The sequence below is a fragment of the Diceros bicornis genome, chromosome 28 (assembly GCF_020826845.1).
Source record: "Diceros bicornis minor isolate mBicDic1 chromosome 28, mDicBic1.mat.cur, whole genome shotgun sequence".
NCBI classification, from domain to species: domain Eukaryota; kingdom Metazoa; phylum Chordata; class Mammalia; order Perissodactyla; family Rhinocerotidae; genus Diceros; species Diceros bicornis.
The window spans coordinates 21,452,058-21,465,629 of record NC_080767.1 but is presented as its reverse complement, the minus strand read 5'-3'; the positions used below and the strand labels follow the sequence as shown (position 1 = coordinate 21,465,629).

The window sequence follows — 13,572 nt, the reverse complement described above, 5'->3', positions numbered from 1 at the left end:
ACAGCATGGCTTGACAAGTGGTGCGTTGGTCCGTGCCTGGGATCCGAACCTGCGAACCCTGGGCCACCGAAGCGGAGCATGCAAATTTAACCGCTGTGCCACTGGGCTGGCCCCTCCATTGATTTTTTTTTATAGCCATTCTAGTAGGTGTGAAGTTGTACCTTATTGTGGTTTTAATTTGCCTTTCCCTAATTACTAATGATGTTAAGCATCTTTTCATGTACCTGTTAGTCATTTGTGTATCTCTTAGTCAACCCTTATACAAATGAAAACACCAATGAAATAAAGACATTGCTAATTATGGTTAGAGTAAGGCCACAATGAGAAGAGAGTAAAATGCATAGTGAGAAGATATAATTTAAAATCTCAGCTTTAAGGAATGAACTGAGTTTTGAGTTTTATACCTCTATGAAGCATCGCCCCTGACATCTTACTGCTCATTTTGTATTGCCTTTTGACTTCTGTTCCTTTTTTTTTCTGCCTGTGTTTGCTTGAGTACAGTATAGGATTCTTCTTTATATCAGTCAACAACAGCGAGTTACTGTTGCCAGGATTCATCCGAACTTTGAGCTAATGGTAAGACTTCCCATATTAGAATCATTAGTTCCTTTGGGATAGTTCATAGGAGAGATTGGTTTGTGCATACCTGGTGGGAATTAGATCTGCTTCAGCCCTGGATGTCAGAGTGGATATCCTAACAGAGCCTCTCAGAAAGGTCTCTTGGCTACCTTCTGGGAATGTGGACTGAGGGATAGTTGGTGGAGGGTGGGAGGGAAGAAGAAAGTTCCCTGATATCTCTCTTTGAGGTCAGCTGAGTCAAGGCCTTTCTATATGGGTTTAGGTAGTCAGATTTATCTGCTGTGCTGCCTATGGTTATCTCAACATTTCTCCCTTCCCCAGGTTAGGCCCAATAACTATAGCACCTTTTATGATGACCAAAGACAAAACTGGTCCATCATGTTTGAGTCAGAAAAGGCTGCCGTGGAGTTCAATAAACAGGTAATACCATCTTATTCTTCCTGTGAAAATGCAAACACTAGTCTAGATTTTCCTTGATTTTAGGAAAATGTATGGAAAACTCATAACCTGCTGTATTTTGTTAGCGGCGAGCTAAATTTGTCGCCTGAGGTTATTGTATTTCAGGGAAATAATAGGAATACTTATTGAAATTGCTTGAAAATGAGACTTTAATGTAAACTAACTTCTTTAAAACATTTTCCATTTCATAAATTATCTTAATGAATAAATAAAACTATCTTTTAAAAATAGTGTCTTAAAAGAATTTTTAAAAAGTTACTACATGATCATTGTAGAAAATTTAGAAAAGCATATATATATATTTTTTTGAGGAAGATTGGCCCTGTGCTAACAGCTGTTGCCAATCTTCTTCTTTTTCTTTTTCCTCCCCAAAGCCCCAGTACATAGTTGTGTATCACAGTTGTAGAGTTGTAGCTCTTCAGTGTGGGATGCTGCCTCAGCACGGCTTGATGAGCGGTGAGTGGGTCCGTGCCCAGTATCTCAACTGGGGAATCCCGTGCCGCCAAAGTGGAACATGCGAACTTAACTGCTATGCCACTGGCCCGGCCCCTAGAAAAGCATTTTTTTAAAAAATCACTCATAATCTTATTACCCAAAGTAACCACTATTAACGTTATGTTTCTTTTTTTTCTATGCATAATATACATAAGTAGATATACTCTTATAAGAGTTTTATATCTTGCTAATTTTGTTAGCAATGTATAATGCATCTTTCCCCACTTCATGAAAAATTATTTGGAAACAGTTTTGAGAGATGCATAATATGAGGTTTATATATTATAAATAAATCTTTAATTTATTTAGCCATTTTCTTACTTTTAGGCGTTTAGATTGTTTTCAGTCTCTGAAATAAATGATACTGTAGTGACCATTTTTGTACATAATTCTGTGTCTTTTTTTTCTCTGATTATTTCCCTAGGAAAGATTTCTAGAAGTGAAAGATGGAGTCAAGGGTTCAAATATTTTTATGTTCTGTGTATACTTTGTATATACTTTGGCACACTGCTTTCCAAGAGATTGTACTATTTCACATTTATATGAGTTATCTCGCTATACCTTTGCCAACATTTAGAATTATCCTTTTTTTTTCTTTTAGTCTTATTTGCTTGATGAAAAATGACGTCTCTTTGTTTTAGTTAGCATTTATTTGATTGCAATAATGAAGCTTTTTAAAGAAAATGAGTAGCAAGTTTCTAATGTATTCTATGTTAAAACATTGACTAAGAATAATTATTCATAAAGATATGTCTGACTCTTTTGTCTAAGATAATATGGCTAAATCTGTAGGGTTAAGGTGGAGATAGGAATTCTGGGAATGCAACGTGGTTTTGTAAAGGGGCTTTTTTCTAGTTTATTGTTTTTAGAAATGCCTTTTGAAATTTTTTTAGAAGCTTCCCTTCTTTCATAGGTTCCCAAACACTGAAGCAGTAAATCAGTATAGTAATGGTCGCTAATGTTTGTTGTGTACTTGCAGTTATGTGCCAGGCACCGTGCCAACTATTCTCCTTGTATTAGCTCAGTCTTCATAACTACCCTAGGAGATATGCAAAGCTTTTATCTCCATTTTACAGAAAACCTCTGTGAAATTAGGTTCACAGACAGGTTAAGTTATTTGGCCAAGGTTACAAGTTAATAAGTGGCAGTGCCCAGATCTGTACCCAGACAGTCTGACTCCAAAGCCATGCTCTTAGGCACTTTGATTCCGGGCAAGATTACTGACTTTGGAATGGTTTACTTCTAAACATGCAATCTGTTTTGTTAGTGGTTGCCACTGTTTGGAAAAGAGCATTAATGATATTGAAATGAGTACTTACTGAGCTTAAACTAAGTTTATGCTGCTTCGATTTTGTCTCGCAGGTGTGCATTGCCAGGTGCAACAGCGCCTCTTCCCTGGATGCAGTGCTCTCACAGGACCTCGTTGTAGCAGAAGGCCCTGCTGTAGAAGTTGGCGATTCTTTGGAAGTGGCCTATACTGGCTGGCTCTTTCAGAATCATGTGCTGGGCCAGGTAAGAACATGTACCCTGCAGGTTCTTTTGTCATTTAGATAGCACAAGGGCTATTCTAGTGTAAGGTATTATTACTGTGAATTGCTGCTGTTGGCAAATAGAAATCTTTTAGTAGCCCTGCTTTAGTCACTGCAACCGCTTTTGGGGCATAGTCATGAAATGTTAATGTATAAAATCTGCTCAGTGTCACCGTGTCTCTTCTACTTAGAGAAAATGGAAACTCCAAGTACCATTTCTAGTAATTGTTCACATGTATGTCTTGTCCTCCTTTACCAGTTTTAAACTTGAATATAGTCTTATCGGATTAGGTCTTAAAACTTCTTTTTAGACCTTCTTCACAGTTGTTTCTCTGTTTTTGTTATAGTAGATACTGTAAATAGATTGGGCTTGTTGTGTTTTAATATTATTAAGGCCTCAAAAGCAGTATGGTATGATAGAAAGAGGGTTAGACTATGAGTCAAAAAAATATGGATTCAGGTCTCAATTTTATCCTGACTTGACCTTGTCAGGTCATTTAAGCTCTTAATTTTTTTTCCCCCAATCTGTGAATGGAGGTTAGTGATACCTACCCTGCTTACTTTGCAGGATTGGTGTGAGCATCAAATGAGATCATTTATTTGAAAAGTATAGATGAAAATGCTTTTAAATACTTGGTGGTAGAAGTTTAGTTTTTTTTAAACCTGGAAAATCATTGCCTCAGAGATATTCAGTGTGATAACACCTTTTAGTCATGATGTGGTCCCTTCTTTTCAGTCTTTTAAGAACTATTTTCCCAGTGTATTTGACATTCCCTATTCCAGAAGTACTGTGCTGGTATGTACTAAGTTGGATGTCATAATGATTATTATTATTTTTGAAATTGGCTGACTTCATTTACTTTGATCAAATTGCAGGTTTTTGACTCCACTGCTAACAAGGATAAGCTGCTTCGCTTGAAATTAGGATCAGGAAAAGTCATCAAGGTAAAGGTTTAACTATTTTCTTCTGTGGGTTATCAGCTGCAGTGGGCTTCATTTAGATTCAATTTTGTGAAATTTCTAACCTGGGTATATTTTCTGAGAGTCTGGAAAGGCTGTATAAAAAGTAGGAGGAGAAAAATGTGTTCTATTATCTGCATTTGGGAGATTTTTGCCTATGAGACAATATATCGAAGATGGGTACATTTCTTTTTTCTAGTCCTTACCTTTCTTTTTCATCCTTTGACTCTGAGGAAATTATTAAATCCTTCTCATAGCCTAATAGAGAAAGAGGTGAAACTGTTTCTTCTAGAAGTGTATTACAGTGGGTGATTCTTATCTGTCTGGGATGCTTTGAATCAGCATTTCCCAATCATTGTGGGAAACGACTACGACATAGCAGGAGGAGCACCGGGATTGGCGTCCGAGGACCTGGGTTCACATTGTGAATTTTTTCTTTACCAACTGCGCAAGTGTTTTATAAAATAGAGAGTATTTTACACGTGTTGATGTTGAGTATCATTGTGTCAGGACATATTGATGCATTGTGAAGTACTCATTCATCCATGGGGCAAAAAGTTTGTCTCTATAGCATTATGACTCCTTTTCCCAGAATCCTTTGGGGACTTTCTTCTGTAGACCCTTAAAGCTAGACAGAGCTAGTGTTGAATTTTGGCTTAACAGTTTGCCAACTGTCTGATCTTGGGCAGTTACTTAACCTCTCTAGCCTCAGTGTTCTCATCTGTAAAATGGGGATAATGCTACTAACCTCATGAGGTTATTTTAGGGATTAAACAACATAATACAAGTAAAGCACTTAGCAGAGTATTTGGAAAAATATGTTTAATAAATCATAGCTTTTAGGGGCTGTCCCGGTGGCGTAGTGGTTAAGTGCGAGTGCTCCGCTGCTGGTGGCCCAGGTTCGGATATGGGGCGTGAACCAACACACTGCTTGTCAGGCCATGCTGTGGCAGTATCCCACATAAAGTGGAGGAAGATCGGCATGGATGTTGGCTCAGGGCCAGTCTTCCTCAGCAAAAAGAGGAGGATTGGTATGGATGTTAGCTCAGGGCTGATCTTCCTCAAAAAAAAAAAAAAAAAAGATAGCTTTTATTTCTCTTTTAATCCCATTCTGTTCCACCCAATTTTTTTCATCATCTAAAATAAGTGTATTTCATCCAGCCCTGGATATGCTAGCTTTTATAAGTGAATTTAGAAACAGTACAGTCATATGCTACATGGTGATGTTTCGGTCAACGATGGACTTCATTTGTAGCAGTGGTCCCATAAGATTAGTACCATTTGGCCTAGGTGTGTAGTAGGCTATACCATCTAGGTTTATGTAAGTACATTCTTTGATATTCACACAACGACGAAATCGCCTAATGACACATTTCTCACAACGTATCACTGTCATTAAATGACGCATGACTGTATTCTACATATTCATATAACCAGTTGGGGGGAGAGGGGGCTGGGTGAGCTTGACCTCTCTCCAGGGGTCCAAACCTGCAAGTGTAGATGAGTGAAACCTGATGATCCTGTACCTTATTTTGTCTTATGAGGAGGTTTGTGTCTGATCAGCTTTTCCTTTTCTCTGATTCCTAAAGAGCTGGGAGGATGGGATGCTGGGTATGAAGAAAGGAGGGAAGCGGTTGCTGATCATCCCTCCAGCCTGTGCTGCTGGCTCTGAAGGGGAAATAGGATGGACTCAATCAACAGACTCTATCCTGGTGTTCGAGGTGGAGATTAGGCGGGTGAGTGAAATTGTGCTGTGCTGTGTTTGATAAGTTCTCTTTGCTAGTTGAGTAAAATGAATAAATAAATATATTTGAAAAACAGGTTCTGAAGACATCTCTTTTTTATTTTTATTTTTTTTTTATAATTTTATTTATTTATTTTTTCTCCCAAAGCCCCATTAGATAGTTGCACGTCATAGCTGCACATCCTTCCAGTTGCTGTATGTGGGACATGGCCATGAGGCCGGAGAAGCGGCGCGTCAGTGCGCACCCAGGATCCGAACCCCGGGCCGCCAGCAGTGGAGTGCACGCACCCAACCGCTAAGCCATGGGCCGGCCCTCTTTTTTTTTTTTTACAGTAGAAATGGTATAGTTGGAAAGAGCTTTAGAATCTAAAGACCAAGGCTTATGTCCTTCCTGGCTGTCTATTCAGAGTCTAGAAGAGGTTATGACTGAGCAAATCACTTCTCAACACTAATTTTCTTTTTATTTTGTCTATAAAATAGTGATTTCTACCAAATGGAAATACTTTTGGCTTAGTAATTCCGTGGCTGCAAATTTATCCCATCAATATGTTTACATAAGTGTGCAAAGATTTCAATAGATAGATAGAGATAGATATATAGTTTCCTCCCTCTGTCACGTTGTTTGCCATAGGGAAAAACTGGAAACAACTTAAGTGTCCATTATTAAGGGACTGGTTAAGTTATGGTTTTTCATAAACTGGACTTTTATTTTTTTAAAGAATATCCAAAATCTATTGTTAAGTGAAAGAAGCAGGTTGCAAAACAGTATGGATAGTATGATCTCTTGTGTGTATGTGTGTATGTATACACACACATATACATACATATATTTACACAATCATACATATGTACATATGTATGTATATATAAATATAAATACATATATATGCCCATATATTCATAGACAATTTCTGGAAGCATTGAAAGAAATGATTAAAAGTGATTTTCTCTGGAGAATGGAAATGCGGTTCAGAAACTTACTTTTGACATTTTAAAAATTTTATCATGAGTATGTATAATTTCTATAATAAAATTTGTAACAAATTGTGGTTAATTAAATTAATGTTACTCTCCTCTCCCAAAAAAAGACCCTGTTTGCTTTATACTGTGATTGTTAGTTCCAAATGTGATAGTGTTTATGACTATAAACTATACAATACAATACAAATAAATATTATGGTCATCTTCATTGTGACAATTATTCCTGCTGCAACAAAGGATATGCTTTTCTTCTCAATGACCCTTTCCTAATTGGACGCCCTAATCTCTGTGGAGCCATCCCAGCCCTTTTTCATTGACATGCTTCCAGCTGCCTTTTCACAGCTCTTATATTCTCTCTCAATTTCCCTTTGAGTTTGAGGAAATCATGGCTAGTGATAGGTAACAAACCAATTTGAATCCATCAAGCCTAGCATTTTGTAAACATAAGAAAAAAATATTCTGTTTTAGCAATAATCAAAGAATTACAAATCGACATGCTTATTAAATTGACAAGGCTGATAACAGAAAGGTAATACCCAGTTTGACAAGAGTGTTGAGAAAGATTTGTACACTACTTGTGGAGTATAAAGTAGTTCACCTTTTATGGTGTGAAATTTAATGGTATTTATCAAAAATCTTAAAAATGAACAAAGCTTTTATCTAACAATTTAACTTCTGAGAATTTATGTGCAAAGATATAGATATAAAGCTATTCATAGAAGTATTGTTTGTGATAGGAAAAACTAGAAATAAATTGTTCAACAACTAGAAATTGGTGAAATATATTTTGTAATAACATAGATATTTATGACTTCTGTTCCCAAAATCCTTTGGAGACTTTTTCCTGTAGATAACAGCAGATAAGGGCATGGCCTTTGAAGTTAGACATATTCTTCAGTAGTTAAAAATGATGTTGTAGACTAATAATTTAGTAACATGGAAATATGTTAATGTATCAGTGAATGAGCAAAGCAGGTTACAAAACAGTATGGCCCCATTTTTGTAAGAAATATGTACACACACATATATACATACAAAGTTAATATAAATGTGAAATATTAAATCCAAAATTCTAACAGCGTATTGCTTAGTAGTTGCAGGTGATTATTATTATTATTTATTTTTATTTTGCTTATCTACATTTTCTCATTTGTCTACAGTGAACAGGTAATGGGCCGGCCCCGTGGCTTAGCGGTTAAGTGCGTGCGCTCCGCTGCTGGCGACCCGGGTTCGGATCCTGGGCGCGCACCGATGCACCGCTTCTCCACCCATGCTGAGGCCGCGTCCCACATACAGCAACTAGAAGGATGTGCAGCTATGACATACAACTATATACTGGGGCTTTGGGGGAAAAAAATAAATAAAATTATTACAGTGAACAGGTAATGACTTGTGTGATGGAGAATAAGTAAAATGAAAGGAGGATGGAGGGGAAAGGGTGCCTTTTTTGCCTATCCACCTGTGGTTGATCTTTCCCTAGGTCAAGTTTGCCAGAGATTCTGGCTCTGATGGGCACAGTGTTAGTTCCCGAGATTCTGCAGCCCCTTCTCCCATACCTGGTGCTGACAACCTCTCTGCTGATCCTATTGTGTCACCACCCACATCGGTGCCTTTCAAATCAGGGTAAGATACTGGAGTTGTATCAAGCTTTTTAATTATCTATAAAAATGATTCTTAGAAGGATTCAGAAATAGAGATATAATTGAAAGCTAAAATAATTTTAAATAATTGGGAAAAAAATGGGATGAGGGAAATGGGGAAAACACTTGCATCAGCTTTTTCTGACAAAGGATTAATATTCATAGTCTGTAAACGCACCAACTCAAGATATGTAAGAATACCTGCCAAAATCTGAAAGAAAATTGAAGAAAAGGCATAATAAACACAAAACATATACCCAAGGAAAAAACTGTAAATAATATGCATCTGAATAGAAAATTGTTCATCTTTCTTAGCTTTCAGAGATTGTGGAAACTAAAGAAGAGTTAAAATTCTGTTTTATAGCCATTAAATTGGCAAACATTTTCAAAAACAATTTGTTTATCCAGTATAATCTGGACTTGTGATTATGGATTTTGTTTTTATCTCAGGATATATCTTATTTGCTTTCAGGGAGCCAGCTCTTCGTTCCAAATCCAACTCCCTCAGTGAACAGCTTACGATGAATACAGTGAGTATACAAGCCTGTCTCCTTCACTCCCAGTTTGCTGAGAAGGTTTCATGTGCCTACGGTCCAGTGGGTTAGAGAAAAAAAAATGTTGAGAACTAATGATTTAGGCTAGAAATCAATGGTTCCTTTGTTCATTTCCCTTACTTGGGAGTCAGTATAAATTAGTCTGGGCTTCTGCGTAGACAGACCTGGCTTCAAATCTTTATTCTTATAAGCATATGGCCTTGAGAAAATTATCTAACTTGTCTGATTCTCAGCTTCTTTGTTGTTAAAATGGAAATAATTCTCACAGCCCCTTTATAGGGTTCTTGTGATATGTTTCTAAAGCATTAAGCTCAGAGCCTACATATAATATGTCTTCAGTTACCTCTCAAGAGATTTTTCATGAGGTTTAAATGAAATAATGCCTATGGAGTTTTTAGTATTGTGTCTGGCATATTGTAAGAGCTCAATTAACATAGTTCTTATTATTATCATAATTACTGCCAACCCTACATATCTTCATACTTTTGTTCTCTCAGAGGAATTCTGAGCTAATTCACCAGCTAGTTGGCTTTAAGCAGGTCACGGGGGCCTCTGTGTTTTCCCAACTATAAGATGAAAAGACTAGCATACTGTTGTAGTAGAATTTGAATTTGAATGCCTTTAGGAGGATGTTCTCTGTAGTTTGCTGCTGCCCTGCCTGGTCCGTGAAGGCATCTGAGTTTGCTATCTGTAGATGAGGTGATCGCTGAAGCACTTCAAGTTCTAAAGCCCTGTGGTCTTCACCTCCCACATTGGGAAACAGGATAATTGTGTGGAGTGAAATTGATGGTTAATTTCTCTCCAACCCTGTTTACTTGTTTATATTCATCCCACATCAGGAATTTGGCAGATAATTGATCTGATGTGTGTAAAAAGTGACTTCCTAAATCCAGAAGGTTAAACCAAGAATCAAGAAAATTGAAAAACAGTTATAATCTCAGATCTTTGAAAAACCACAAAAATTGTTCAGTGTTAGTTTTATTGTACTCTCTTGACACAGCTGTTTTTGTCACCTCTTTCTAAGCTTCACTAACTTCTTGTAGACTAGTGATCTCCAACCTTTTTTTTCTTTTCTTTTGTTTTTTTTACAGTTTTTTTTTAATTGAGGCAAAATTCACATAACAAAATTAACCATCTTTTTTTTTTTACATTTAAGTTTTTATTTTCTGTTTTGAATAGGTAATTATATTCATATGGTACAGTTATCAAAACAATATAACAAGATACACTTTGAGAAGACTCACTCCCACCTCTGCCCCCATGTTCCCCATCCCATCTCACCCCTGCCTTAGGTAACTGCTTTTAATTAGTTTCTTATGTATTCTTTCAGTGTTTCTCTATGTAGATGCAAGCAAATAGGAGTGTATATTTTATCTCTCCCCTTTCACAAAAAAAAGTGTACTATATATATTACCTACCTTGCTTTTTACATATTACAATATTTATAACAATATCTTTCCATGTTAGTGTATAGGAAGCTTCCTCATTCCTTTTTATCTCTAGATCACAATAGTCCATTGTGTGGATATGGTTTATATAACTAGTCCTCTCTTGACAGATCCAACTTTTCTTGATTATGTGTCTCCAGCAGTTAAGAAAAAATGAGCACACACTTACAGTATATGTCCAGTTACAAATTATATAAAGTACTGTCCATATCTGTAAACAAGCTTAACGTCTTATTTTTACTGTAGCTTAAAAATAATTTAAAAATAGAGATTATAGGGCCGGCCCAGTGGCGTAGTGGTTTAGTTCGCCTGCTCCACTTTGGCGGCCCGGGGTTCGCAGGTGCGAATTCCAGGCTCGGACCGATGCACAGTCATCAAACCATGCTGTGGAGGCGTCCCAGATACAAAACAGAGGAAGGTGGGCACAGATGTTAGCTCAGAGCCAATATTCCTCAGCAAAAAGAGGAAGATTGGCCACAGATGTTAGCTCAGGGCCAATCTTGCTCACCCAAAAAAAAGAAAAAAAACCCCAGAGATTATGATCATTTCTTTTTACACCCAGTAGGTCATCTTGTGCACCCTCAGGGGTTATGTACTCAGGGCTGCACTTTGGACCAGTTAATGGATTCAGAAGCTTCCAGCACAGGGGCCAGTGTGTAGTCAATGCCAAGTCAGAGTTAAATGAACCTGAGTTTAGAACAAAGGGCTCCTGTTTCCTTCTCTCCCCAAATCTCTTCTAAATATCTGTCTACTAAATTGCTCCCAGGCTTTTGAGAGGGTACTGTCATCTAAAATGCCTCCCTCCTTTAATCTGTACTTTAGTTTTTCATCTGTAAAATGAGAATAATTATGCCTGGTGGGGAGACTTGATTGAAAGGAAGTAATACATGTGAAACTACTGTGTCCATTCCAACGTATAGGAAATTATTTTTACTGCTATTATTAATTGTGACCTATGTATGCTTCTAGGCAAGAAATCTTTAATTTTCATTTTCTAGAAGAAATGGTTTCAGATAGATGTGGCAGGGGTACTTGCTGAAGGATTTTATGCAAGTGCCAAACACAGCTGACTGAAGGGAATGAACCTTGATTACAGTGATTTTTCTGACTCTCCTCTTTTTAGAATCCTGATACAGTCAAGGCCAAGTTGATCTCTCGGATGGCTAAAATGGGCCAGCCCATGCTGCCCATCCTTCCACCACAGCTGGATTCCAATGATTCAGAAATCGAAGTATGTCCCCTCACTGTATTAGAATGAATAGTGCAGGTGTTATCTTCTATTCTTTTGGTTGAAATTACTGCTTTTTCTGCGTCTAACCCAGAATTGTTATTTAGCGAGCTTATATTCAAAATGATACAGGTTGATATTGGTACATATGTTTCTACTGTGAGGAGCACTTCCTCTGAGAAATGGAAGCAATTCCGTATATCTACTGCAAGAACTCGTCAGTTTTATGTAGTTATTTTAGCCTTCTACTAGCATCTTTATTGTCAGTAAAAATCACTCTTTAGGGAGCATGATGCTCAACCCATAAAATATGCTCAATGCATGTTTGTTGATTGAATGTTTAGACTCTCTTGGAAAATGTTGGTCTTTCCACTGATGTTACCTATTACTAAAGGTCACACTGTTGTGTCTTTTGGCTTTGTATGTGGTGTGATTTTTTTTGAAGTTCAAGAATTTTATTGCAATCAAATCTCTCAATTTTTTGCCTTTGTTTTTTGCTTTTGACATTATGCTTAGAAAGCCTTCCCACTTTCACATATTATCAACATCACATGTGGTTTTTAAAAATGTTTATTATTATTTCACATTTAGATTTAAAATTTTAACCCATCTGGAATTTGGTGTATCATCTGAAGTAACTTGATTCTTTGTTCTTTTCCCATTGGTTAGCTCCTTATTGAATAAAATCATCCTTTTTTCAGTTGAACTGAAACATTTAACAGAGATTGATTTTTAGGATTCTTTGACTTTGATATAAAACAAAGCAAAGCTGATGCTCTTGAGAAAAAATTTTCCAAAATAGGCTTTATTTTTCCCAATTTTGTTTTATTTCTTCCTGGAAAAGCTCTAAGTAGATTTAACATTTTAAAGGAGGATAGGCTTTCTGGGGCCTGTTGTTATAAGACTGATTTTTATCTGGTTTCTGGAAATGCAATTTGGATAAGGTAATATTCTTATTAAAAATTTTAAGTGCTACTTATTCATTGTAGAATAATTAAAATTATAAAGAAAGAAGAAACCTATTTAACAAAAAGGGCATTGTTTTTTATATATTGCTTTGTAGCCTGATTTTTTAACTTAATGTTATATTATGAACGTTTATGTTGAGCCGGCCCTGATGGCCCAGTGGTTCAAGTTCGGCACGCTCTGCTTCGGCGGCCTGGGTTTGGTACCCGGGCGCAGAACCACACCACTCGTCTGTCAGTAGCCAGGCTGTGGTGGCGGCACACATAGAATTAGAGGGACTTACAGCTAGAATATACAACTATGTACTGGGGCGTTGGAGAGGGAAAAAAAAAAAAAATGAACATTTATGTTAATATCAATAATATAAATAAAGCAAAGTTTTATTACCTTTAAAGGTAACCCAGTGTTCTGTTACATTGATTTATCATAATTCCTTTCCTTCTATTGTTAGAAATATAGGTTGATGTAGAGCTGTGCTGATGTAAAACTGGGATGCCTTTCCAGAAATGTGTAATACGTTTCTGAGAATATTTGGGGACAAGGCGAAGTTCTAAAGTAAAAGCATGTCAGAGAGATTTCAGCCCTTGAAGTATAGCATAGATCGCAGTCACTGTGTATCATGCCTCAAGGTTTTCTTGCCCTTCTATGAATCAGGAAGATGTTTGTAGGATAATTTTGTTTAGAATTGCAGTAAAGACCAACATTACTTTGATTTTATGAAAAGAAAGAATGGAGAGAAAACACTCTAAAACTATATTATCCCAAAACAGCATGATAACGAGGCTCAGTGAATCCTACTCTGTCTGATTTTCAGTGAGTACCTTGGGGTCTATGGAGATTATTTGGCAGAAGAGAAGAGGCTGCATTATTCCCCGGGTTTCCTTGCAAGAGACCCCTCTTCTCTGGGAACAGACTAGGTCAGTCTTAAGGTAGATGCTGGTTTGGAAAATGATACATTCTAGAGAGCAGTCACTTTAGCTGCTTCAGAC

At 37.0% G+C, this 13,572-nt stretch overlaps 1 protein-coding gene across 5 annotated transcripts in view; it reads left to right on the top strand.

The window, feature by feature from the left end:
* The window catches only part of FKBP15 (FKBP prolyl isomerase family member 15), a 69,950-nt gene that overhangs the window by 17,005 nt on the left and 39,373 nt on the right, over positions 1–13,572 (top strand). For 4 of the 5 annotated variants that reach the window (XM_058523803.1, XM_058523802.1, XM_058523804.1 and 1 more), the window contains exons 5-12: positions 502–576; positions 901–999; positions 2,896–3,045; positions 3,939–4,007; positions 5,612–5,758; positions 8,228–8,370; positions 8,860–8,917; positions 11,513–11,620. In XM_058523803.1, the coding sequence (XP_058379786.1) occupies positions 502–576; positions 901–999; positions 2,896–3,045; positions 3,939–4,007; positions 5,612–5,758; positions 8,228–8,370; positions 8,860–8,917; positions 11,513–11,620 (849 nt within the window). The remainder of the gene's footprint in view (positions 1–501; positions 577–900; positions 1,000–2,895; positions 3,046–3,938; positions 4,008–5,611; positions 5,759–8,227; positions 8,371–8,859; positions 8,918–11,512; positions 11,621–13,572) is intronic. The other variant, XM_058523805.1, reaches the window with a different exon arrangement.